This window comes from Dryobates pubescens, chromosome 4, assembly GCF_014839835.1.
Source record: "Dryobates pubescens isolate bDryPub1 chromosome 4, bDryPub1.pri, whole genome shotgun sequence".
NCBI lineage: Eukaryota > Metazoa > Chordata > Aves > Piciformes > Picidae > Dryobates > Dryobates pubescens.
In genome coordinates, this window is record NC_071615.1 from 26,102,486 (window position 1) to 26,128,726 (window position 26,241).

A 26,241-nucleotide genomic window follows, 5' to 3' on the forward strand; every position below is an offset into this window, starting at 1 on the left:
AGTTCTTTGCTTGTTTCCAGCAACCTATTGTGTGACTTTTGGGCAAGCCACTTCACCTTTCCATTTCTCTGACTCCTGCTCCCATCTTTTGTCTTATTTAGACTTTCCAAGTAAAAGAGGGAGAGCACATGCCTACCATGCACAGTTTTGGTGTAAGCATTGATACATAGCTTTAAAACAAGGACGCAGATATCTGGTTAGAGTGCTCCAGTAGCTACTGGTTAGCATGGTCTACTGCAGTCTGTGATCACTGGATGAGGAATGGTAGTGTGCTTGCTCAGACATTAACTGAACTCCTGAAGTAACTGCAGACGAGTGTTTGCATACAGACATGTCCTTAGAGGCACATTAACTCACCTGGGTGGCCTTCAAGCCTGGTAGGTCTTTTGGTCTTCCTTGCTCTGGAGAAGACCTGGTGTGGCTTTGTGATGGCCCCCCTGCCTTCCCACTTTGCACAGGCAACTAGCCCACTTACTGGTCTTGTGTGCTGGCAATGCCAACTGTAGCTGTATTTTTTGACTCTAACATAATAAAACACCAAGCCATGCTCCATCCCAAATTAAATTTGGTTTTGTTTTTTCTTCTGAGGTTTCTGCTGATACTAGGTTCTAATTCCTCCTGGTTTACCTCTTTATAAAGGAAATGAGATGATCAAGTGAAAATTAGAGGTTACAGCATCTCTGAAAATATTTGAGTGCATTGATTAGAAAACAAGAATTAAAGATTTCTTCCACTGATACCATGCAAAGTAAATCTTTAGTTCCAAAGAAATTTCTATGACTGAAGGAAGCAATGATGGGTTTAGAAACAAATTTAGATTCCATTGGGCACAGTTGTGTGTTCTATCAAGATGTCTCTTCCTCAGGATGCAACCTAAGATCCAGAAGACCTTTGCAAAATTGATGTATTCAGTAGCACAAAGGGAAAAAGAAATCCACAACAATAGAACTGTTTTTTTAAAAGCTGCTACCTAAAAGCCTCACACCTGGAAAAATGAGGTGAGTGGGCTAGCAGACCTGTGCAAAATTATTCTGTCTTTTCCTTCTTCCAGATACCACGAAGTGCCAGTCTTCAGCCCTTGTGACATGTGGATGCAGAGCCTGCATGTTGCTGGTGGAAGCGGGAGTTTTGTGCAGTCCTAGCAGCACTCCTGATCTGTTTTTGATGAGATTTGCCCAGAGGGGTAGGACAAATGCAAGACCTGTGAGAGAAATGAATGTACAGCACCTCTGCCTAGATCCCGAACTGCAGTTTGAAACCTGCTGCCTTCCTCCCGAGCTGCGGTACTGTGGCTTTCTCTGTCGGGGGGTGTAGTTCATAAAGCAGTGCCCAGAAGAAAAAGACGGGGCAGGAGACGCTGGAGCACAAAGGTGTACCCTGCCCCCCTGGGGACGAGGTGCAGCTGCTGAACTGGCTGTGTGTGGGCGAGAATAGGCATTAATGATCCCCCGCGAGACAGGGCACAGCTGGGGGGTCGGTGGGAGGACTGCACACCTGGGAGCTTGATAGGCAAAAAGGAGAACAGGTTCATTTTCCTGCTTCCATACGCAGTAAGCGCTGGCTGTGTGGGGTAAGCCGGCACACCAGCGGGGTTCGGTATTGTGGTGTCTCTGAAAGCCAGGGTGCGGTGGCTATGAGTGACGACCCCCGGGCGGGCAGTGTCGCCCCCACCTGGCCGAAACGCAGTGAGGGCGGCCCAGGTGCTGAGCACCGGGGAAAGCGGCGCCGGGTCTCCGGGCCGGCCACCAGCCCTACCGCGGCTAAAACTCGACGCTCCGTCCCCAGGCGGTCGGCTATGTTGCCGCGCCGGGCGAGGGCCGGGCAAGAGGCGGTGCACTGAGGGGCGGGCCGGGCCGGGCCGGGCGGCGCTGCCGGGCTCCCGCCGCGGCGTGTGGGTGGCTCCAGGCGGCCGGTACCCAGCGACAGGCGGAGAGGTGGGAGGAGGCTGGCGGGGCGGAGGAGGAGGGAGCGCGGCGGCGTTGCGGGCGTATCAGCCGGTGCTGGACTATGGTGCGGCTCGGTGGGGGCTGACGCGCCGGCGCTCCGTCCGTCCTCCTTCCCTGTCGGCGGGCAGGCGGCGAGCCCTGAGCAGCAAGTGTGGGATGTGAGACCTGCCCTCGCCGGGGGAGTATGAGCTGTGCCCAGGCCGGCATTGTCCAGGTACGAGGGGCTGCTGCTGCCGCCTGGCACCGGGTGAGGGCGGTGGGGACGGAAGGGCACTGGCGTTGTTTCTCAGCGGAGAAGTGCGAAGCGGGATGGGGCTGTCAGCGGCCTCGCCGCCGGGAAAGGCCCTTCCCGGGGCCGCTAGCCCCCGCCCGGCCGGCGAGATGCAGTGGTGGGTCGTGGGTGTGCGCTGTCATCTGTGCTCGGTTGCGCTGGTGCCCGCCTTTGTGCCCGGGAGCCGGTCGGGCTGTGCGGGAATGGGACTCCCCGCCGTGTTCTCCAGCACTTCGGCGGGTGGCTGGGGGCGGGGGCTGCCCTCCCTGGGCCCTGGGGGGTTCCGGGCTTAGCCGGCGGCCTGTCAGCTGAATTCCATAGCCAGCAAATAGTGTGGAATTCTGATGAGCGACGTGCCGGCGGGGATTGACATCATTTGGGGGATGTGGATGCGCGCAGGCGGTGATGAAGAGTCCCGCGCTGAATTTTCGGTGCTTACATCCCTTCTCTGCGAAAGAAGAAGCCCCCAGATTTGGTTCTTGGCTCCTTGACAATGCAGCAAAATTTAAAGCACAAACTGCCTTTCCCCCTTCTCCTCCTTGTTCTGTTGCTGTAAGCTAATATTGTGACTTCACATTTTGGTTATTACCTGGTGTTATTATGTAACTGCATCATTTTTTTGTGTGTTAGCCATTAAATAAAATAACTTATAAGTGCATTAGGAACATTGCCCCAGCCTGTAGCCTCGTCAGATGCTGCTTTCCTCATTTCGCAGCCTGCATGCCTAATGGGTTTGTACTGACACACAGGCACATACAATTCATTTTGCTATCTTTTGCGTTGTTTCCTGGGTGTTTCTCTGTAGTTGCAGAAGAAATTACTTGGCCTGGGTTTAGATTTTTGCATCCTGCTGATTGGAGCTGCAGTAGTGCCTTTTTTTTTTTTTTTTTGTTAATGCTGCACTCAGCAGAAGTGCGTAGTGAGGCTGTACAACAGCCAGGCAGGCTGTGCTCCTCTCCATGCCTCCACCAGCACTACCAGCTCCTTCTGTGGGGCACTCTCTCTGTCTGAAGACAGCGGCGATTAGAGGCAGGGTGCTGCTGTGCCTGCAGTGTCACACAGCAGGTGGTCAGCTGCCCCTCTTCTGATTAGTGCTCACACGAGGATTGTGGTTATTACGGTAATTCATTTTAGCTTGGGGATTCATTTTGAAAATTTGGATTTTCCACTAAGAAGGGATTAGGACTTCTCTGTGTAGTACATGTGTTTTATGAAGAAGTGGAGTACAGTGCGTATATCCTGGCTGCTCCTTCTACTTCTTTTCTGTCTCTGAAGTGAAGGCCCATTTGGAGGGTACAGGTGCAATGTTGGGTTTCGTGCTGGAACCAGAAGTAGATGTAAACCACAGCACACACAGGCAGTGAATGTGTGCAGAGGGGACATGAGTATCTGTCCTCATGGAGGGCAGGCTTAGTCTATTGCCTTGTCTGTGTCAGAAGCGTGAGCAGCCTGTTAGCTCAGAACAAAGAGTGGTTGGTCAGATGGTCATCGCTTGCAAGGGGCCAGCGAGTTGCTGGTGGATGGCATGTCTATCACTCCTGTGATACATATGCTAGCGTGTTGCTGACTTAACGTGATCTGAGCTTTGGACTCCTAACCTTATTAGTATCAATCAGCTCTTTCACATCAGCTTTCTTTTTGAAACCAGAGCAAGCCAGAGCATGAACTGATGCACTCAGTGACTTTATCAGGAACTCTCAATATCTGAATGTGACAGTAATGTATTTGAAAGCAAACTGTGTGCACGTGTTCAGAACGTCCCAAGGAACTGATTTGAAATCCATATACTCAGTATTTAAAATACATTCTAATAAACAAGGTGGCATTTATTGTATTCCAATAAACAACTGTCTAAGACTTGTTTTTAAAGAGCATCTTCCCGTGGCTTTGTTTCATGTACATGGCACAAGATCAAGTATTCTTTGCTATCATGAGATAGCCCCTGCAGAGCTTTGTGGATTTTTTCAGGTGCTGTGTCGGGCACTAAATAACTTCCTTCTCCTGGCCTCCTTTTGAACAGTCCTCTTTCAAACAATGTGGTTACTTGGAGAAATTGTGTGAGCAGAACGTAGTTTATTAGCTGCTTTGTTAGCTTTAAAACACCATGAGAGATGTGGTTATGGGGGGATTCAAGTTGGGAGACTTGATGGTACTGAATGGTTGGTGTCAGGCCAGGAGCTTCTTGAACAAAGAGGTTGGGGTTCTTGTTCTTTAAAGTTGTTGGAAATCTGTTTTGTACATGCAGGCATTAAGGTTGCCTAGATTGTGATGATGGACTTTGCCAGAGAATGTAGCTTGTCTTCACAATAACTTCCTTTTCTTCTTTCCAAGTGTCTCTCTGGTCCTAAGTCTTGCCCACTTAGTTTCCTCCAAGCTTAGGGCTACCCACAAGTGCTGGCTTCAGCATGCATAGTTTGTAGTCTTTGCAGGCCCCTACAGAGCCTTACACATGAGCTCTGTCTTGCTCTCACTCCTGCCCTCTGGAAGGGATACTTGCCAGCCTAAGCCAAAGCATGCCTTTGTGAATGCTACCCAGACCAGTTTCATTGGGTATCCAAACACGTATGTGGCTTCCACAAGTGGATTGTACCCGCACCTGTCACATCTTTCCAGCATCTATAACTAGGAACCAACTCCCCTGGGAGTCACCAGCACCTCAGATGCTCCCTGGCCTCCGGTGGCACCTGCGCTGCCGAGAATGTCACTGTAGCATCAGCTGCTTCCTTTGGATCAGCTTGTGGGAGTAGCTGGAGGATGGTCCTGCTGATCCCAGTTTGTGTCTGCCTATTAGTGTGAGGAGGAATCGCAACGCCCTCTGTTCTTCAGGATGTCTGTTGTTTGTTTACGCTCGGCGGCTCGCTCCGTTTTGGCAATAAGGAGATGAGTCAGTTTTGCTTCTGGTTAAGGCTTGCTTTTTTATTATTTTTTTTTTTTTACCCATTTATCTTGTAATGTTTCATGTGCTGTTGTGGTTCTGCAACGGCTGAGTGGCAAACGCTGCAGGGGTTTGGTTTAATTCCTTAGAAAGATATTTCTATCGGACTTTAGATACTGTGAATGCTAATTCTAATAAAGTCTAAGCCAGGCTAGATCTTACATATTTATGTATTTGCCCTAAAACACTGCATTGTTTTGCTTTCTACTGATAATCTCAGGAGGGTGGGGGCATGCAGCACAGTAAAAATAAAAGTAAAACCAGTGTCAAAGGGCAGGTTGGAATGCCACCTACTCCAGTTGATGTTTTCCAGATGAGATTTGAGGACAGCAAGATGCTTAGGATTAATTAAGAAGAAATGGTAAGGTTCTTTGATGCAAGGAGCCCAGGGTCATTTTCCTTACAGTTAATGAATGGTGGCTAAGCAGCTGTATAATGTCTTGTGAGTCAGTCTTGGGTTTTTTTTGATCAGCTGTGCTGTGGCTAGGGTATCCCATCACCAGCTCAGAAGTAGGTTTAGATTCTTCAGGCAGGACTCCTTAAGAGGTGCTGGGACTGTCCCTTGGCAAAGGGTCCTCATCTCAGATGTTTGTGAGTTTGCCAGAACATGTACTAGTAAGACTGGTCCAAGCTACAGGCAAAACAGTGTTATCATGGGCAGCAGACTGCTGGGGGCAAGAGGCTGGCTGTGGCCCCACAACCTGCTGTTTACTTTGGAAGGAGGGAGGAGCTGGGTTGCAGGGCAGCAGCTGATCCTGAAGTGGGATTCCCCTGCTGCAGTACCTGTTGCAGCTCCTGTTTGTCCTCTCCCTCCAGTAACAGCAGGAACAGAAACCTCAGCTCCTCAGGACTCTCCTTCCTCAACTCTCCACTTACCTCACTCTCCTTTTTCATGAGTTTCCAGTCCAGTCTTGATGCCAGCTCTTCATTCTTTTGTCCAGGTTATTGCCTACAACGCAGAGAATCCTCCAGACGGCTTGGGGGCTGGGGAGGAGTCATATGGCAAGGTGCTCCTTTTAGGCTTTAAAGAGAGGGGTGCAATACGGAAGCAAAAGATGGGCGCTGTGTTGCCCTGGGCATCGCCGTGCTCCATTGTATTGCAAAGTTCTTTGAGAAGGTGGCAGCGCAGGCAGCGTTGCCTTGCTGCAGAGCAGAAGGTCTGTGGGAGAAGGCGTGTGCACAGCAGTCGGGAAGGCTGGCTGTTATTGAGACCTTTGCTGAGGTTTCATTTTATGCATTTAGCAAAGCAGGCTTGCTCTTTCACACTTCCCAGATATTTTTATATTTCTCTGCAGATGCCTGCAGAACACCAACGTTTGTTTGGTTTGATGCCTGAATTAACATTCCCAACCAATGTCTAGAGGCAAAAGGAGACCAAAACAACAAAAAAAAGGCATTTAAATATGAGAGTTGTTAACCCATGAAATAGTGATGGAGTATAGAATGTCTCTTGGACTGAATCACTTGTGTTTAAAATGGAACATGCTCTAAAAATAAATGGGTAATTGCTACAGTGTAGTCAATATGGAATGTAAAGATGACTGACAGCTGATTTGTCATCTGTCTCTGTAGCAGGAGTCATCTGGGAAGTCTGTGATGTTAAAGGCATTTGTTTCTATTAGCACCTTTTAAAGTCATTTTGTTAATGAGCTCTTGAACACCAGGACTGAAATCTTTCATGTGGTATAATTTTTCCATACCATAGGAAAATGTGGGCCATGTGCACCTTCAATTACCTAATCAGGTTTCTCAGGTCCTGAAATGTGTGGTTCAGCCGGCCTATTGTTTTAGAGAAAGGAGGAGCATGTTGGTCTTCTCCTCCCAAAACAGTGTTTTCACACAGCTCCATGTGAAATTTAGAATGGCATCCTGCAAGCTTGGGAAGGTCTGGTGGTGTGCTACCTGCAGTATGCTTTTTTGCAGAGGGGAAGACTGGTGGATACCCCTCCCAAACATGTCAGCAGAAGTGAATCAGGAAACTGACTGCTTTTTCCAAGGCTGGGAGAGGAGACTAAGAGACAGAGAATGTTTAATGTGATGGTCAAACAAGCAGTTTTTTACTGTACACTGGTGAAATGCCTGACTGTTGGTTGTATGGAGCAGATGGGTCCAGGAGCTGTTCTTTGGGTCTGAAGTGTTGCTGTGACTTTTCTTCTTCCATGAAGCTATCCTGCTAAAGTCTGTCTCTTTGGCAGATAGTGTTCTGTATGCTGTAGGTAGTTGAGAAGCAATGAAGTTGGGATAATCCAGCTTTACTTGGAGCTGGATGTCTGTTGTGGGACACTTCCTGAACCATTTGAACTGCAGTCCTTCTTCCAGCTGGACACAACAGATGTGTGTGAGGCTACTTGTCTGGGCCTCTGTGGGTATGCTTGCAAGTGCTTGCCAAACTAGTGGGATGGACGGAATCATTTGGTGTCTCCAGCTGTTGTTTGGGCAGTTAGGTGCTTTCCTTTGAAATATGGGCCCGTCAAGACTGACAGTATTGTTGAAGTGGAGTTATTGTCTTGTGCCTACATCTTAATGCAGCCTCAGGAAAATTTAAACTTAGAATTCATATTCTAATGCACCTCATCCATCAACTGTTGGGTCGTTTGTCAAGTGTTTTTAATGGTGGGGGGGGGCGGGGGGAAGAAAGAAAAAAGAGAGAAAGGCTACGATATGAGAGAGGCCTTAGGATTTTTAAATAGGGAAACTTATGCTTTTTGTTTGACATGGTACTTATTCTGTGTGGCTGCCTGAAGACAAATACAATGACAGATTTATTCTGAAGCAGCATCCTGCTTTAAATAGCAAGGTTTAGTTGCTCCATGCTGAACATGAAAAGGCGGGTAAGTGGGTGAAATGTTTAATCTTGGAGCCAGAACACGTGTTTCCAAGATGATGCTCTTCAAGAGTCATGAAAGGCCCATTAGCCATTAGCCTGTCTGCTGCTTTGGTTACAGGCCCATGGAAGCTCCATAGATATTAGAAGCAATATCTTGTAATGAACTTTTAAGTTGCTTAATTTGACTGCACCATGTGCTCAGATGGTAGTCAATATGAGGTCAATACCGTGATTCAGAAGAACTACATACGTACCGTGAGTCATAGCAGAGCCCCGATGCTGAGATAAAGTATTATTGAGCTAAACCCTTTGGTCTAAAAATGAATAATGCTCCCCCTAAAGTTATTTGGAACTTTGCTTCATGAAGGTTAGTGCTACCTGGCCCTTTGTGGTGCATTTTTTCCTTTTCTTTCTCTTTTCACTTTTTGACAGAGCTGCATATCATAGAGGAGCTGGCTGTTTGCTGTGCCAGCGTGAAGCACTGACATTTCCTGCTCATTACTCTAGCAGCAGGCTAGAGCAGAAACAACCATAGGTATTACTACCTAAGGGCTAATGAGCTGGTCTATATTTTCTCCTCCTGTTCTTCTTAGGCTAGTAAAAGATTCCAAAATAGAAGCACCTGGTTCTGTGGTGGAACTCCTTTCAAGACCTATCCCTATGGTGGTTTATTAGAGTCAGGCTACCTGATTTATTTCCTTTTTGGTTTCAGCTTCTTCATGTTCCTTAGGGGTTTTTGTTTTGTGTGTGAAAGAAAATTATCTTTTTTTTAAACTGAGCAAAGCTCCTATTGAACAACAAGATTTCTCACCTAAGAGCAGAATTTCCTACGTTGGTTGAGAAACCGCATGCTGGCATAGAACAATTCCCTGCTCCTGAAATTTGACTCTGGATTACTCCTTCATGCCCCTCAGAACTGTGGCTGTCAAAGCATCCTCTCTAGAGTTTCAAAGGCTCCCTCTCTTTGCTTTCTCTTTGATAGTCTCTTCTTCCCTTTCAGCCTTTCTGCTTCTCAAGAACTGATTGACTGCAAAGTGCTGTTCTTTCCAATGCACTTTGCTACACAGATACCTGTTCCTAGGCAATGCAATTTTATGTCTCAGACAATTAAAACATGGGTTAACTTAGGCTAAGTCTCTGTACCCAATAGCATGATGTAGGCTAAAACCTTAGTGTCTGTATTTGAGCAATTATATTAGGGCATGTCTAATTAAAAACATGTGTCACCTAATTGTAAGCGTCTGAACTCTTAAATATCTGTCTTTTGCACTCTGCTGCATATATAAAGCAGGAGCAGGTGCAGAGAAGGTACTTGCTTATCCTAAAGTGCTTAGGGCAGTTTACAAATCTAGTGTTAGATTTCACTGTTGCCTGGAGAGTGAATAAGGAAGCTTGGGATGTGGGAGCAAAACAAGCAATCACACTGTAGGAAAATGCAGCAAAATTGTGGGAAAATGTTCTGGGTGCTTCTGTGCATTTAACTTGCCAACTGTGCTGCTGAAGCTTGGCTAGAGGTGGATACTAGAGGAGGGTGTGAGTATACAGCATCTTCTAGAAATCTGAACTGAGGATCAGCTGCTTGATTTGCTTATTGGAGCCACCTGGTAACTTGTAGGTATGAGCCATATTGTCCTGTCCAGCTAGAGGAGTCATCACAAGCCCAGGGAAACTGCTGCAGACCTTCTTCTAGAAAGGGGCAGACTGCCCTCATGCCCTCTGCTCTTTCCTTGTGTGTGGACCTGCCTGCCAAAGTGGTTCTTTGAAGCTTGGAATAGGGGTGGTGGCCAGGCTCCCTGCAGGGCTGTCTCAACCCTGCACTCTCACTATCTTTAAAAAAACCCTAACAAACCCCACCAAACCCTGCCCAAGGCTGTAGTTGGGAATGGGTAAGGAACAGTTTGCCAAAAGATGGGACAAGAAGAAGATGCTTGATTACAGCAACAGGATGGATGTGGAATTGTGATGGAGAGGTGGTGTGTTTAAACCTCTGCTTGGAGTGGGAATAGCAACGTTTCTGGCAGAGCCTCTGCTCTGTAAAATGCTGTGATTGCTTCCTTCACATCAGAATGATTGCCTAACAGTTATCAAATACAGGTTTTGTGCGTATGAGTTGTTTGTTGGTAAAATATGATTCTGAAGTTGGAGTCCAAGTTAAACATATGCCTGTTTTGACCTATTTCTTTCTAACCTGATTCTGCTAGGTCTGCATGGGCATGTGTGATGTTGCTTGCTCAGGGAGTCCTGCTGACTTCAGAAAGACTATGCGCTTTAGGGTAGCTGGTATGGAAGTGGTGGGAGCAGGCTTAGGTTTGCATGAGATGGGTTGTCAGGTGAGCTCGGCAAGGGGAAGACATGGAGTAGGATGTTTGAGGAGTCTACTGACTTAACACTGTATTCCCTAGTAGTTCAGGAAGGGTCATTGTGATTAATCTGTTTGGCTGACTTGTGACCTCCTAGTAATAGCTCTGAGAGACAGACAGGAGATCAATCTCCTTGATAGCCTTCTAATAACTTGCTGGAAAAAGCCAGTTCATCTCCTTTAGCTACCTGGACCAAAAGGGATAGAAATGTGGTATTGCTAATCCAAATAATCCCTGTGGGACCATGAGAGGGGCCACCTACCTGCTGAAATGAAAGTGATAAAAGGGTGTTAAGCAAATGAGGATCTAAGCTGCTAAGTCTGCGTGGCATCATGCTGTGAGTTTACTAGTTTGTATCCAGAACACTGTGGCTGTGTTTTGTGCTGCACTGCACAAAACAGAGGTATGAGAGGTTAGCTTGAGTTGCCTGCATGCAACTGGTTTGTGTGCAGGGTTCCTGCTCTGTGTTCCTTAGGCCTTTTTTTTCCCTATGTAATGCAAGTAACCGAAGTTCGCTGCACCTCTGCCCCTTTTGAGTTCCTGCCCTGGGTTAGCTGCAAGGCTGGTTAGCAGTCCCTGAAGAAAGGCAAGCCTCATAAGCAGATTCTCCAAAACCCATGTGTTGGGTAGGGCCTGTTGCTCAGGGAGCAGCGGCCCTCTCTGGGAAGGGGCATTATTATTGTTCTTGCACCTAATTTAGATCAGACCTAGATCCGTGACTTTCCAGGAATGTGCCCTAGCAGGCAGGGAGCTCCTCTCAGCGTGTGTGTGTGTGTGAGACGTGATTTATGCTCCTCTGGCCAAAGTCAGCGTATTCTACATGGATGATTTGAAGATTCATTGAGCCAGAGAGCAAGAGGGAGCGTAACTCTTGATTTAATAGGTAGAGGGGGAATTTCTGGGTTCCTTTGCCAAGGGCTGGTTTATATGTGTTGCATGCAGAGTAGCAAGTGGGCTGTTGAGACTGGTGTTTCTGGGGTGCACAGGAGCAGAACACTAAGTCCCTGAATACTGGCGTGTTGAAAGCAAGGCTCAGTAGCAGCAAGTACCATTTCCAACTTTAATGCCTCAGTTCTACACAAGTTCTGTCCTTTTGATCTAGCCTAAAAAATGTCTGTGTTCAATCTTAGTCTTCTGAACTGTTTTAATTCATGTCTCAGTGATGTGTCCATGGAGAATCTGTATGTTCATTTGGCTTGTTTTGTGCAGTAGTGTTCTGAGCTGAATCCTGGTAGCTAATGGTGAATAGGAAAGCTTTCAGACACAAATTCCTGTGTAATAGGATGCCAGTGTAATTCAGTCAGAGCTTTGATAAGCAACACATTATATGTGCTAACCAGCTCTCCAAGCCTCAGAGGACCTAGTATCGGAACGCAGAAAGTCATTGGGCTCAGGTCTAAATTTAAGAGTGAGCAGTTGGCAAGAGATTATTGAAAAATGCTTCCCAGCTGCACCACTCTGGTTAAAACCATGGTCTTTCCATAACTGCGTCTCTTGATCCTGTGTTCATGGTCTCCCTGGTGGTCCGGCAGGACGGAGACTTTGTAGCCATAGAAGTCTGAAAATTGAAGACTTGTTATTAGAGGCACTGACTTAATGCTCCAGTTCATGATAAATGAATCAATGGTAGCTCGCTTTCAGACTTTTCAAGGTTTAGAGCTTTTTTCTCCAGTTTTTAAAGGAAGTGGGGTGTAAAAAAACCAACCCTTTTTTGTGCTTGAGTCAGCAGGTAAATTCTGCATCTGCTGGAAGCAGCATGTCTTCTGTTTAGCGAGAGCCATTTTATATAATCGGTTGGGGGGCGGTGGGGAGGAGGGGGAAATCGCATTTTAGACCAGAGAGGGTTGGCATTGAGAGACTTTTAGAGGGATTGCTCCTCTTGCCACATGTGCTCTGTGTCCCTGCAGTGCTGTCCTGTTGGGCTTGTCTTCTTAGTCCAGCTTCAAGTGCGGTTCAGGAGCTTGGACCAGCCCTTGGCAGCCCTGATGAATGCTGAGTCACAGGGAAGAGCCAGAGACAGATTTGTGCAGCAGTGGTGGATTATTTGCTGAAAACTAGAGACCCACTGCAAATCATGTGCACTTCCTCAGTTGTTGATCAAGATTGTTTGCTAGTGTAATCATGATGTTAATTTTCAAGTATCTGTCTGCCTAAGTAAGCTGAGTTTGTCTCTGTGTGAGGCATCCTGAGGCTACCAAGCCTCTCCTTTTAAAAAGACCAGACAAAAATAAGAAAAACAACAACAGCCAAGGAAAAAACAACAAACCCTGACTTTTTTCCTTGCATCTATTTTTTGGGAATACATGTCATTCATGTGCAGACATTGAGTCACCTCCATTTTGCTGGCTCCTTTCCTTGGCATCTCTCACTCCCAGCAAAGACGGGTGACCTGACAGGAGCAATCCAATGCACTTCAAACATGCAGCAGAATTATCTTTTCCAAGTAGTTCTGGTGCATGCATGTGTGGGAGGAGGGGGAGGCATATTAAGTAGGGGAGCTGCGTGCAGATTTGCCTGTAGAACAGTTTTCTTGTCAAAGAAGCGAAGCTATTTTGAAACAGAATGAAGATGTTCCTCATGAGAATGTTTGTGCTGCAGCTGGCAGCCGTACAGAGGACCTGGAGCCCTGAAGCCTTGTTTAATGATCAAATCCAGTTGGGAGAGATCAGAGATGGAGGTGTGGCAAGGTGGTGGTTGTTGTTATGATTCAGCTGTAAGGAAAACTTCAAAATGCTTCGATTTCCCACAGTGAAGAAAATTAGACTTGACCTACTCTGCTTCATACGACTGTTCCTTAAAAACTATCTCCTGTCTCCAGCACACATCATCATTGTAGTGACATACTATTGTGTTTACTTCATGGCAGCCTGGGCCCCGTCTCATTGCTATGCTGAGCTGATTTGAATCACTGATCATCCTGCACTAGGGATGCATTTGGCTCGTGAGGTCTTAAAATAAACTGGGGAAAGATTCACTGCATGTTGATGTGGGACAGCAGCCATGCAGATTTTTTCAGGTTACAGTTTTGTAACACTTGTGCACTGGAAAACAAAAGCACAGCAGTGAGGGAACCCACACACGTACATGCTTGCTTTTTGGCTTGACTAGATCACCTTGAAGGGGGTCCATGTTCCCTTTTTCAGGTCAGTTTTTCCAATTTGGATACCCATGTTGCTTTAGCAAGGTTCTTCCCCCCACTTCCTGGTAATGCTAGGAGCAATGTTTGTTGTCATAGTTGTTGTTCTTTCTCCTTCTTTCCTTTCTATCTTCTACTTCCCTCCACCTCACAAACATGTTTTATATAGCTATTGGAGACTAATATGTCTGTTCTCTCAGTGGCAAGCCTGTAAGATGTTTGCACCACCTTGGGTTAGTGGCACAAACCAAGCATAGTGCTACTGCTTAGGTCCTTCTGGTTTCACTGGTTTTGGGATCTTTTTTATTTTTAGTTGCAGAAAGGTCTGTGTTTTGAGACTTGTGCTGTCTTATTGTACAGCAAAGGCTGCAGCATACTGTTCCAAAGTGGTCCTCGTCAAGGAAAGAAATGTCACAGGATCACAGGATGTTAGGGGTTGGAAGGGACCTCTGCAGATTGAGTCCACCCCCGCTGCCAGAGCAGGACCCTAGAATCTAGCACAGGTCACACAGGAATGCATCCAGATGGGTCTTGAAAGTCTCCAAGGAGGACACAACCTCTCTGGGGAGCCTGTTCCACCTCTGTGTGACCCTTAAAGTAAAGAAGTTCTTCCTCACGTTGAAGTGGAACCTCCTGTGCTGTAGTTTACATCCATTGCCCCTTGCCCTGTCACAGGGCACAAGTGAACAGAGGCTGTCCCTTCCTTCCTGGCACCCAGCCCTCATTTATTTGTATGTATTTATTAGATCCCCTCTGGGTCTTCTTTTCTTCAGACTAAAAACCTCCAGGTCTCTCAGCCTTTCCTCTTAAGACAGTGCTTCAGGCCCTTAATCATCTTTGAAGCCCTCTGTTGGAGTCTCTCAAGTAGATCCCTGTCCCCCTTGAACTGGGGAGCCCAGAACTGGATGCAGTACTCCAGGTGAGGTCTCACTGGGGCAGAGTAGAGGGTTGTCAAGGGAGAACCTCCCTTGGTCTGCTGTCCATGCTTTTCTTAATGCACCCCAGGATACCATTGGCCCTCTTGGCCTCAAGGGCACATTGCTGTCCCATGCATAACTTGTGGCAGTCCAGCCAGGCATTGCTGCGGTGGACAGAAAAATAATGGCTTCAATTAATGTCTTAACGTTTCATAAGATTTTTCTTTCTCCCCTGTGCTGTCAATTTATCTTGTTCCAGCAAAGACCTTTTTTCACCCTTTGCCCTGTGGGTTGCACTGGTCTGTTGAAGACCATCTTCCAGCTGCTTAGTCTGCTGAAACATGAATGTGGAAAATGCATTTTTCTTAGTGTGAACACTCAACAGTGCATTTGTTCAACTGAGCAGTTCCTTGTTCAGAGCATGCTGTGCAGCAATAACATAGCAGCTATGTCAGCTGCTAAGTAAGATGAAGAAAGAGAAGGTTAATGGTTTGTTCTTTTTTTATTATCCTGAGACCATTTCTCATTCTGCTTAGTTCCCCAGTTTCTTGTGCTTGTTGGCTAGCACCAGCCTTGCATCCTGCATATACAGATAGGATCTTCTGTACTCATCCTGCTGGATTAGTCTGGAGTGTGTTCCTGCTGTCACTGTTTCCTTGGCTCAAGGTATCCATGTATCTGGAGGCAGGACTAGGCTAGAAGTGCCCTATTATCTGGGCAAAACTTGGAGGTGTGGAACTTCTCAAATTCTGTCTGTGACTGAAGAGCAACAGCAGAAACTTCATCACTGTGCTTAATGTTTTCATAGGCTGAGTGTGGATAACCAAGTATGTATGAAAAGTTCTTTCGCTCTTCCTTTAAGGTGTCCTGCTGCCTGCAGATGGAGATGGGAATCCTTCAGAGAACCTTGTAATTCTCTACCAGGAATGTATAGATGTTTTCAGTTTATAGACCTTAAATATTCAGACCTTCAATGCTGTTCTCACAGGCATGTGAACCCCCTCATAGAAATGTCATGCCATATCTATCATTCAGTCATTGAGGTAACCTGCATTCTTCACAGTTTTGCTGAAGAGTTGAGTGGGTTTTTTGTATTTCATTTTGTGCCTGTTGCCTCTGGTCCTGTCTCTAGGCACTGCTGAGAAGAACCTCACCCAATCTGCTGTACTGCATCCCAACAGCTATTTATGCACATTGATAAGATTCCCCCCAAGCCTTTTCTCCAGGCTAGATAGTCCCAGTGCATCCTTCTGCTTTTCTAGCCACTTCTTTCTGCACATTAGCAATTTCTTAGGTCAGGATATGCATTTCTGTGGCTGCATGAAGAGGTACATCAGGGAAGTGGCCCAGGTTAGAAGCAGCCTGCTATTTTATGCCTTGTGATTTTTAACCCAGGTGAGGTCTGCTTGGCTGTTTCTTTTTGCAAGTGTCACTTTATGCTGGCTTAGTGTTTTTGACAGCAGTCACCTGTGTGGACTGTGAACAGATGTGAAGACCTAAGGGCAAAAAACTTTGGCTTAGACTTACCAAGAAATAAAGGCAATGGAAATTGTGTTTTTGTTTGCTGTGAGAAAATGACTTCTATTGTTTCTCCAATTATTTATTATAATAGTTTGTTCCAACCATTTTCCTCTCAGGAACTTTCATGACCAATTGTTTCTGTGAATTTAATACCTTTCAATACAGACCTGTTCCATGGCATCTTCCCTGCTTTCCTTTGAACCTATCTACACTTCTATTGTAATGTAAACATTAATTTCACAGGTCAACTACCTGTCACATTAAGAACCACCTCCTTCATGTTGTGAATGTGACTCCTAGTGCCTTCTCATGATGCCTCTCCTAAGAGGAACGTTCCTCCATTGTCTCTTCCACTCACAAGTCTGTGCTCCTCTCTTCCATCTTCCCCCAGCTGTCTTTTATCCTTCCCTGAATCTTCTCCTCTATTTTAATCTTTGGTACCTGCATAACCTTTCTCTCCCATTGCATGCACTCCCATTTTTCAGATATTCCTTTTCTGTTAGCTTCCAAACTAGTTATTTTCTAACTCCAACCCGTTTCAAGAGAGATTTCATGCAAATTTAAGCAAAAGAGCTGTAACTGGATGATGTAAATCTTTACTCTACTACAGGATTGCCTGTGATGATAGAGGACTGGAATTACTGGTCAGTATTCCTGTAGGGGTCCACATTAGCTTTTTCTGGAACACAAGAAAATGTGTTGCTGACTTGTTCATGTCTGTCTTCCTGGAAGGTTTAGTTTTGCTTTAACAGAAGGGGCTGTGTGTCATCAAGGCCAGTTGAAGGTGTCACAAGTGGTAATAGTTGATTCATAACCACCAGCAGGTAACTGTGTAGAGCAATGTACTTAGGGAAAGTACAAAGGGCAATTGGGACCTGGGGGTACTGGTTGATAGTAGGCTGAACATGAGCCAGCAGTGTGCCCAGGTGGCCAAGAAGGCCAATGGCATCCTGGCCTGTATCAGGAACAGTGTGGCTGGCAGGAGCAGGGAAGTCATTGTGCCCCTGTACTCAGCACTGGTTAGGCCACACCTTGAGTACTGTGTCCAGTTCTGGGCCCCTCAGTTCAGGAAAGATGTTGAGTTGCTGGAACGTGTCCAGAGAAGGGCAACAAAGCTGGGGAGGGGTTTGGAGCACAAGCCCTATGAGGAGAGGCTGAGGGAGCTGGGGTTGCTTAGCCTGGAGAAGAGGAGGCTCAGAGGAGACCTTACTGCTCTCTACAACTACCTGAAGGGAGGTTGTAGCCAGGAAGGGGTTGGCCTCTTCTCCCAGGCAACCCGCACCATAACAAGAGGACACAGTCTCAAGCTGTGCCAGGGGAGGTTTAGGCTTGAGGTGAGGAGAAAGTTCTTCACAGAGGGGGTTGTTAGCTGTTTGAATGGGCTGCCCAGGGAGGTGCTGGAGTCACCATCCCTGGAGGTGTTCAAGAGGGGACTGGATGGGGCACTTGGTGCCATGGTTTAGTAGTCATGATGTGTTGGGTGCCAGGTTGGACTTGATGATCTCAAAGGTCCCTTCTGAACTGGCTAATTCTATTCTATATCAAGCCAATACTTCTGTCCATAAGGATTGAATAATCAAAAGTTGGACTGCCCACCAGTGTAGGAATTTTCAAGTCTTTTGCTTTGGAGACTTACAGGATCTGGGTGCTTACAGGGTTCATGATTTGAAGACTTTCAGTACGTGATGGTTGAGGATTTATTTCTGGAAGGGAAGGCTTAGGTTTGTAGGTTTGCTTTTTAAATTCCCCCCCCCCCCCCCGCCCCACCTTGCTCCTGTGCATACAGGTGCTCTGTACGTTAGGAAAAGGATTGGGTTTTATTAAACTCTCAACAGTGCTGCTCCCACTGAAGGTGGTGAGATCTGGGGGTCTTTCTCCACTTTTTGCCAAGAAACTCTGCTCACTGAAGTTTGAGGTGGCGAGAAACAACCCTTTCTTTTATTGATTTGTTGTGGTTTTAACTTGGTTATGCTTCCCTTTTACTGTCTCCTAAGCCTTGTTAAATGGCCTTTTATATGCCGTTTACTTAAGAAACATGAATATTACTCACTTGAAAAATCCTCTCATCTTCTCTGAGGGTTAATCAAAGGAGAAACTTTCTAATCCTTGGAAACAGGGTGAGGCTCTGTCTTTATTCTGAAATATTAAATAAAGGAATCAAAGGGAAATAATACCCTGTGATGATACCTCAGAGAAGATTTAATTAAGGACATGAAACTGTTTTAAGAGTGACCTGTTGTGGACTACCAAAATGCCAAGAGATGAGGGAAAAAGTTGTTAGCAGTGGCTGCCCATCAGCAAGAGATCACTCAGTGTACCAAGCCTGTGAGAGATGATGCTCAGAGTGGTTTAAAGTGATGTTTAATTACCTGATTGATTAAGGTTGTCTCTTTAAATACAGTACTGCAGGGAGCAGATCCAGTCTGTGAAGTGGTTCACAAGTTCTGGGACCAGGGCTGGTGATAGCATGCGGCTCTGTGAGGGGGTCTGCTCATGCCTCGCTTAGTCCTCAAACTAATGAGTTGCCTGCAGTTCAGAGATACTGTTTCCAGCCCTTACTGGCTAAAAGGGAGATGCTGTCTGTGGCCTGGCATCAACTGAGGAATATTACTCAATAGGCCTGCAAACCTCCTGTGAAGTTGTATCTGTCTAAGCTGACTGAAATTTCTGCAGGTTTGTGTTGCTTTGATCAGTGCAGGGAAGTTTTGTGCTTCTTGGCAGAAGCAGTTTTGTCCTGACCGAACCCCGGAGGTGTGAGGGCAGTTAACTGGTTGGCAGAAGGTCAGCTGAGGAGTGCAGACCTACCTGTAGTGGCAGAGATTAAGAAAGCAGCAAAAGCTGTTTCTCATGGGTTCATGCTGCTCCAGGTCTACTAGAGGCATGAAAAGGAGGCACCTCGGTGTGACCTGGTTTGGTAAAGTTCAAAGCAGAGTATCTGGGGAAGGTGCATCCAGGTCTTTCTCTTGCCTTTACAGATCAGGATTATTTCCTGATTCACAGCAGAAGAGTGAATTGGGAGACTCTGTAGAAAGAGCATATGAACTGAGGAGGGGAGGGTATGTAGGGAACTGAATACTTGGTCCCTTACTCCCATAGGCAATGCTTTTGAAGTACATTTGACTCAGGGGTCTTGAACAAGTCAGGGAATGACATTTAACAAATAAAGGCTACAAGGATGGGTCCAATGTCTGTAACAACTTGTGTGCTTTTTGTAAGCCAGCAGTCATCCCTGTGCTAGGGTTGAGCAGTTTCTTGAGTGCCCTGTGCTGTCTGGATCCCCAGAGGTCTTGGCCTGCTCTCTGGCAATTCTGCAGGCATGGCATTCCCTCACTGTCACCATTAGTGTAATGGCTAGCAAGAACATCACTTATCCTTTTGCTCTTGAGTGACTACTGCTGCTATAATCTCTTTTGTACTAAACTAATGGCTGACTTGTGTATGCAATTTTTCTCCCCCTTCTCATGTGGTGAGGAGGGTACCTGTCATTGCTTTTGTCCCATTTGTCTTTTCTTGCAGATGAAAATAGAAGAAGAATTTGACAAGAAATTAGAGCAACTGTCATATCTCACTGTGTCCCACAGTCTTCTGCAAATCTTACTAAATGTATGCAAATAATAGAAAATGCCATCTGAAAAAAGCAAACCACCCCCACAGTCAATTACTTTGTCGCCATGTGTAATTCCTCAGCTGCGAGAAAGCAGATTCTCATCAGCAGCAGTCATTTCACCTGGCTTTTATTTATTTATCTTGCAGTTAGAAGTGATATTTTAAATAGCTACTTGATGAAATGGTGTAGTGACAACTTTAAGCCATCCTTTATGAAGGAGGAAGATAAATTTTGCTTACAGACACAGTACCTCTCCCACTGTCTTTTACTGTGATGTAACAGTGATTTTAGAGATCTGCCTCATCTTTTCTGGGTTTAAAACATGATTCCAACAAATAAACATCTCCTCTGTTCATTTGTTGTTGTTGTTTTTCTTTTGTTTTGCTTTTGTTTCTGTGGTTTTTTTCCCCTCCCCCTTCTCCCTTGAGCTGGAAGTGACCTGTAGAACAATGGTATCTTCAATGCGATGTGTCAGGAGCTTGTGTAGCTGCTTTCAAAGGCTGCTCAGACTGCTGTGCAGTGTGTACCTCTGCTGCTCTTTATTGTTAGGAGGCTTCATAATGTCTAAGTTGACTCTTGCTGTGGTGTAATCAGACCCTCCCACTGCAGACACAAGAGAATATTGCAGCTTCTTTGCAGTAGCATCTTTAATATTAACCAGTGTTGCTTGCACCATTCTTCCCACCCCCTCTGCTGGTTTTTTGTCCATGTTTGCTAACCATTTAGAGTTATATCTTTGAGTAGTGTTTCCCTGAGTTTTGCTCTTTGCTATGGCTCTTTTCTGGACTAGTTCCATCTGGCTCATTTTTTATTTCAAAGGCTGTGCCCAGGCAAGGATGTAGTACTACAGCTGAAGCCTTGCTGATGCTCAATAGAGTGGAAGGATAACCATGTGTTATGCAGCCCACAGTTCTATTTATCTGTTCCAGCCTGCTTCTTTGTCTTGTGCTCAATAGCTTGACTCTCAGATTCCCATCCCCTCTCACCAATGGATCCTCTCTGAGGAATCTTACAGTGAGGAGAACTTCCAGCTAGGTATTTATGCAATCATTTCTGGTAGGTGTGGGAAGGGACCTCTGAAGATCATGGAGCCCAACTCCCCTGCCAAAGCAGGATCACCTAGAGCAGGTCACACATCTTGGGTTCTCCATGATCTTTTGAAAACGATGGAGGGTGGCTCAGCAATAACATCAGTCAGCTCCCTCAGCACTCTTGGATGCACCCCATCAGTTTATCCAAGCAATCTCTAACCCAATCCTCACTGACCAGTGGGCAGTCTTTCTACCACCAGGCTTTCTCTCTTTCTTCAAGGGTCTGGGATTCCTGAGGGATGGTCACAGTATCACAGTATCGCCAAGGTTGGAAGAGACCTCAAAGGTCATCGAGTCCAACCTGTCACCACAGACCTCAGTGCCACATCCAATCCCCTCTTGAGCACCTCCAGAGATGGTGACTCCACCACCTCCCTGGGCAGCACATTCCAATGACAAACGACTCAGTGAAGAACTTTCTCCTCACCTCGAGTCTAAACTTCCCCTGGTGCAGCTTGAGACTGTGTCCTCTTGTTCTGGTGCTGGTTGCTAGAGAGAAGAGACTGACCCCTTCCTGGCTACAACCACCTTTCAGGTAGTTGTAGACAGCAATGAGGTCTCCCCTGAGCCTCCTCTTCTTCAGGCTAAACAATCCCAGCTCCCTCAGCCTCTCCTCATAGGGCTTGTGCTCAAGGCCTCTCACCTCACCAGTCTTAGCAGTAAAGACTGAAGTAAAGAAGGCACTCAGTAACTGCTTTCTCTGCATTCTCTGTCACCATGGCTCCCACCTTGTTCATGATGCTTTGTGCTGCTCTCCTGTTTTTTCCCAGTGTCTCCAGTTTGTCACAGTAATACTGGATTTGAATCCTGTTCTTCACATATGTGGTCTTCCTTGGTTTCGTTTGGTCTGCAGATTCAGTAAGTCATCCAGTTAAAGACAGAACATGACTAACCCACAGAATTCATCTAGGTATGTGCTTGTGTAGAACCAGTGATGATTTTTGGATACAGCTCTCCAAGTTTTTCATCCAGCTGCAAAGATGATCCAAAGGGAGGAGTGCCTCTCCTATGAGAATATGCTGAGGGAGCTGGGGTTGTTCAGCCAGGAGAATAGAAGACCTCAGAGGGACCTGTCAGGTGCTTTCCAGTACCTGAAGGGAACCTACAGGAAGGCTGGGGAGGAACTTTTCATAAGGGTGTCTAATGACAAGACTAGGGGGAATGGTTTTAAGATGAGAGGGAGTAAGATTAGACTGGATCTTAGGAAGTTCTTCATTATGAGGGTGGTGAGACTCTGCAATAGGTTGCCCAGAGAGGTTGTGGATGTCTCTTCTGTGGAGGTGTTCAAGGCCCGGATGGATGAAGCCTTGAGCAGCGAGGTCTAGTTGAGAGGTGTCGCTGCCCATGGCAGGGGTGTTAGAAGAGATGATCTCTAAGATCTCTTCCAACCTGAGGCATTCTATGCACTTCACCTCCATCGTGTTTTCCAAACTTTCTCAGGAGATTGTTGAGTGAGACTGTATCAATAGCCTTATTTACAGTGAAAATATGCATTATTCATGCCTTTTTCCTGAGCCACTAAAATCATTACTTTGTTGAAGGAGGAAATTTAATTGGTTTGAGGTGATTTGTTCTTGATGCATCTATTTCTTGTTAATTCCTGTCCTAGACATGTAATAATGCTCTTTTGGATTTGGCCCACTCAAGGAGCTGTTGGGATCTCTCATTGAAGCAAAATGCCTGCCAGAGAGATTAGACTTCAGACCTATTCCTCTTTGTCTAGCTTTCCCAGTCTCTGGGGCAGGCTCTGGATTTACCTCCATGTTCTGGAGAAGTATCTGGGAAGTCTGAATGACACTGCACAAAATTCAGTGTCAAGGGAATAAAAAAAACAGTTGTTTTCTCTTCTCTCCCCAGGGACTATTGCAAGATGCAGAAAGTTAATAAATTGTCCAGGTGCCTAGTGTGTCAGGTGGTCCTGTGGTCTGTGTAGAAGTCACCAGCTAGAAAGTGTTCGGTAGTATAAACTGAAATGATGTTATTAAGATTTCACCCAAGTAGAATAAACACTGCAGCTGCACATAAACAGGATCTCTTCTCCCTCCAATATCTCTTGCATTTGTAGCCAGAAAGAATGAGATAGGAAGGAAATGGGATCCAGTATACAGCATAAACTTTATTCATGATGTGGTTAAAATGCAATCACTGTACTTTGGTTAGCTTTTTCCCTACTGTTGGGAGAAAAAAATCTTTACGGATGAGAAATCTCAGTGTTTTCTAGCTATCTGTTTATAGTGAGAAAAATAGATGTGTGAAAAAGAAACAGAATTCAGGATGAAGCATCTCAGAGAATCAGGTCTCCTTAGTATGGGTAATTTCATAGAATCAACAAGTTTTTTTTGCAGGGCTTCATCCTGGCCCCATGAAGCTGGATGTTGGATCTCAGCTGGTTTTGGAGACCAGGAGCACTGAAGGATATTAATGCATTTTAAGGTGTATTTTTAAAAGCCCTTTGTTGTGAGCTGAATCTTTGAAGCCTAAAATTTATTCTTATCTAAAATATACTTTAGATGAAATAACATTCAGTATAAATAAAGTGTACTTTACTTACTGAAAGTTATTACCACTGTGTACTTGTGGAAATCTTTGACTGGTCCTCCTTCTCACTTTGTACAGCGCAGCTTACTCTGTGTCTTGCTGGAACTCTGAAAATGCTGTTACATGCCTTGCAATTTGATTTATCAACTGTAAGGCAGGTGTCTGTCTACATGGTAACACTAGCATCATAGAAGGGTCTCAGTTGGAAGAGACCTCCAAAGGTCATCCAGTTCAACCCTTTTAGCAGGAAGCAGGGACAGCCTCCTGTATCAAGTTATCCAGAGCCCTGTTGATCCTGTCCTTGAATATCTCCAGGGATGGGGCCTCAACCACCTCCCTGGGCAACTTGTTCCAGTGTTCTGCTACCCTCATGGTAAAGAACCTATTCCTAACATCCAATCTAAATCTGCTCTTCTCTAGTTTGAAGCTGTTGCCTCTTGTCCTAGGGAGGAGTGATCATGTATCTAGCTTTTTGAAAAGCAAACGGAGTACTCTGTATGCAAGAAAGCACATAGACCTCTTAAGATACCAGAGCAAGGTCTCTGCAGTCTGTCTGGAATTACAGTAGGATGGGTTTCAGGCACTTAGATATCTCTACTGTCTGATGGTATTTGGACTGATGGATCTGTGAAGTTTTCCTTGCTGCACATTTTTTCTTCTTGAGTGTAGCTCATCCTTCCCCTGCCCCCCCCTTTTTTTTTCCTCTTTATGTATTCTATCAGCTTGAGGAAGAAGACCTGTTTCTTCTTTTTCTTAGTGTTTTGTTTCCACTTCTTTCCCAGAAAATTAAATGTTTGAATTTTAAATCTCTAGGCTTAGTCTTAACTCAGATGCATCTATGAAGTACAAAACTCTCTGTGGTTGAGTTATAAAAGGCTGCAGATTGTCAGTGCTGGGTTCAGAGCCTTACAAGTGTGGGCAGCAGATACGAGTAGGAGATGCAACATATCTTGTATAAAACATTATAGATATTTTATATGACAAGATTTAGCAGTAATTCAGGAAGGGATTGCTCTTCATGATGGGTCTTTAAACATTCATTTATGTGAGTATTTATTATCAATGGTTCCAATTATTTAATGAACCAACGAACTTACTTTGTCCCAGGTACAGCAAAGACTTTGCTGTATCTTCAGTTTGGATGTGAGGTGACTGCATGCTGATTAGAGATTCTGCTTAAAATTAATTGGAGTGGGCTAAAGCAAAGCTTGTGACCTTTTTGCAGAAGTGCTTGGGAATGGAATAGAACAGAATTAACCAGGTTGGAAGAGACCTTTGAGATCAAGTCCAACCTATCATCCAACAAAATCTCATCAACTAAACCATGGCACCAAGCACCCCATCCAGTCTCTTCCTAAACGCCTCCAGTGATGGTGATTCCACCACCTCCCTGGGCAGCCCATCCCAATGGCCAATCACTCTTTCTGGGAAGAACTTCTTCTGAACATCCAGCCTAAATCTCCCCTGGCTCAGCTTGAGACTGTGTCCTCTTGTTCTGGTGCTGGTTGCCTGGGAGAAGAGACCAACCCCTTCCTGGCTACAACCTCCCTTCAGGTAGTTGTAGACAGCAATAAGGTCTGCCCTGAGCCTGCTCTTCTCCAGGCTAAGCAACCCCAGCTCCCTCAGCCTCTCCTCATAGGGCTGTGCTCCAAACCCCTCCCCAGCTTTGTTGCCCTTCTCTGGACACATTCCAGCAACTTAGCATCATTCCTAAACTCGATTTGGCTGCTGGGAGGATTTAAGATACTTCCTAAGTTCTTAAAGTAATTCAGTGGTGGCTTTTAGTTATAGCCTCATCTTTTAATTTAAAAGCTGCATTAAAAAATAGAGTTTTAAAGCACAGGGAAAAGAATGCAAGTTTCTGGTATCCACCATTCACTTTAAAGAGGCAATGAGGTGTTTTCTTAGTTATTGTTAGTCTGTACAATCAAGGCCTTAACCTGACCATATATGTATGACATGGTTCATTGTCTAATTAATTTCTTACTAAACTATTTGTGTATGATGTGACTCATAGTTACTAGTTTTTTCCTGTCTTCTGTGCTCTTTGAAAGTATTTAAGTTGGAAAAAAATGTTGGGCCAGGTTTTTTGGTGTCTAGATAGTCTAAAAGACAAATCTTTATATTTTTCACATGTATCATTCATCACTTTGAAGCCCTGGACTATGCTGGTTCTGAGAACATTGCTAAAACAAGTGACATCTCTGAAAGTATTGTGTGAATTATTAGTAAATGTTGATGGTTTAATAGTGACCTCAATTTTTGTCACTTGTCTTGTTAGATTTGCTAATATTTCAAAACATATGGTTTTCCATGGGAGAATTTCTCCTTCTTGGTTTTTCTTCCTTCTTTCTTGAATCTGCTGTGAAGATGGGAGGCTGGATCTGACATGATCTCCATGGCAGCACACATTAGTTTCCATGGCAACATATTTCACAAACAACCCTACAACTTTACTACAGTGTCAAACAAAAGGAGAAAGCTGACTATTGGAGCAGGCTCTGACTGAGGTTAAAATTAAAGAGCGGGGGGGGGGGAAGGGACAAAACATGGGAAGAGATTGGGTGAGCTAATGACTTCTTGCAATTTGTCCTTTTTAAAGCTTTTGCTCCAGGATAAGCACACCATTAAAAGGGAGGAAAAAAAAAAAAAGCCCACCTACATTCTTCAGGCCATAATTACTGTACCACCCAGCTGCATTCCTGCACACCAGTAGGTAAATGATGTGCTGTCACAGTCTGTTGTCCCAAGATACTTGTTTAGCCTGATTTCCTAAGGAAATGAGGCTTATAGAATGAGAGTCCTCTGTTTTGGCTGTCTCTCTGTCCCTCTTCTACCCTACCTCCCCCCACTGTGGGTTTTGACCCCACTGATCAGATTATTTGAATTTGACAGAAGGGCCAAAGCTAAGAAAGCAATTAAGTTGCTCTAGATGTGTTCTGGCTCTCTGGTCAGTCCCTGGAAGGAGGCTGTAGGCATGGAGAATTAGGGAATTACAGGCATCCAAACTACATGGATAAAGTGAGTGAGGTAATAAATCCTAGTTCCTTTCTTCTGAATTCGGGAAAATATTTCAGCACATGCTTAGTGTT

General features: G+C 45.4%; 1 protein-coding gene across 6 annotated transcripts in view; it reads left to right on the forward strand.

Annotated features, from left to right (window-relative positions):
• The first annotated feature begins 1,924 nt into the window (after window positions 1–1,924).
• HECW1 (HECT, C2 and WW domain containing E3 ubiquitin protein ligase 1) overlaps window positions 1,925–26,241 on the forward strand; it is a 290,701-nt gene continuing 266,384 nt past the window's right edge. For 4 of the 6 annotated variants that reach the window (XM_054160974.1, XM_054160972.1, XM_054160973.1 and 1 more), the window contains exon 1: window positions 1,926–2,160. Coding sequence is in view for 5 of the 6 variants with exons in the window: in XM_054160972.1 (XP_054016947.1) it covers window positions 2,131–2,160 (30 nt within the window). In the remaining variant the exon portion in view is untranslated. Of the gene's footprint in view, window positions 2,161–26,241 lie in introns of all 6 variants that reach the window. The other 2 variants (XM_054160975.1, XM_054160977.1) reach the window with 2 other exon arrangements.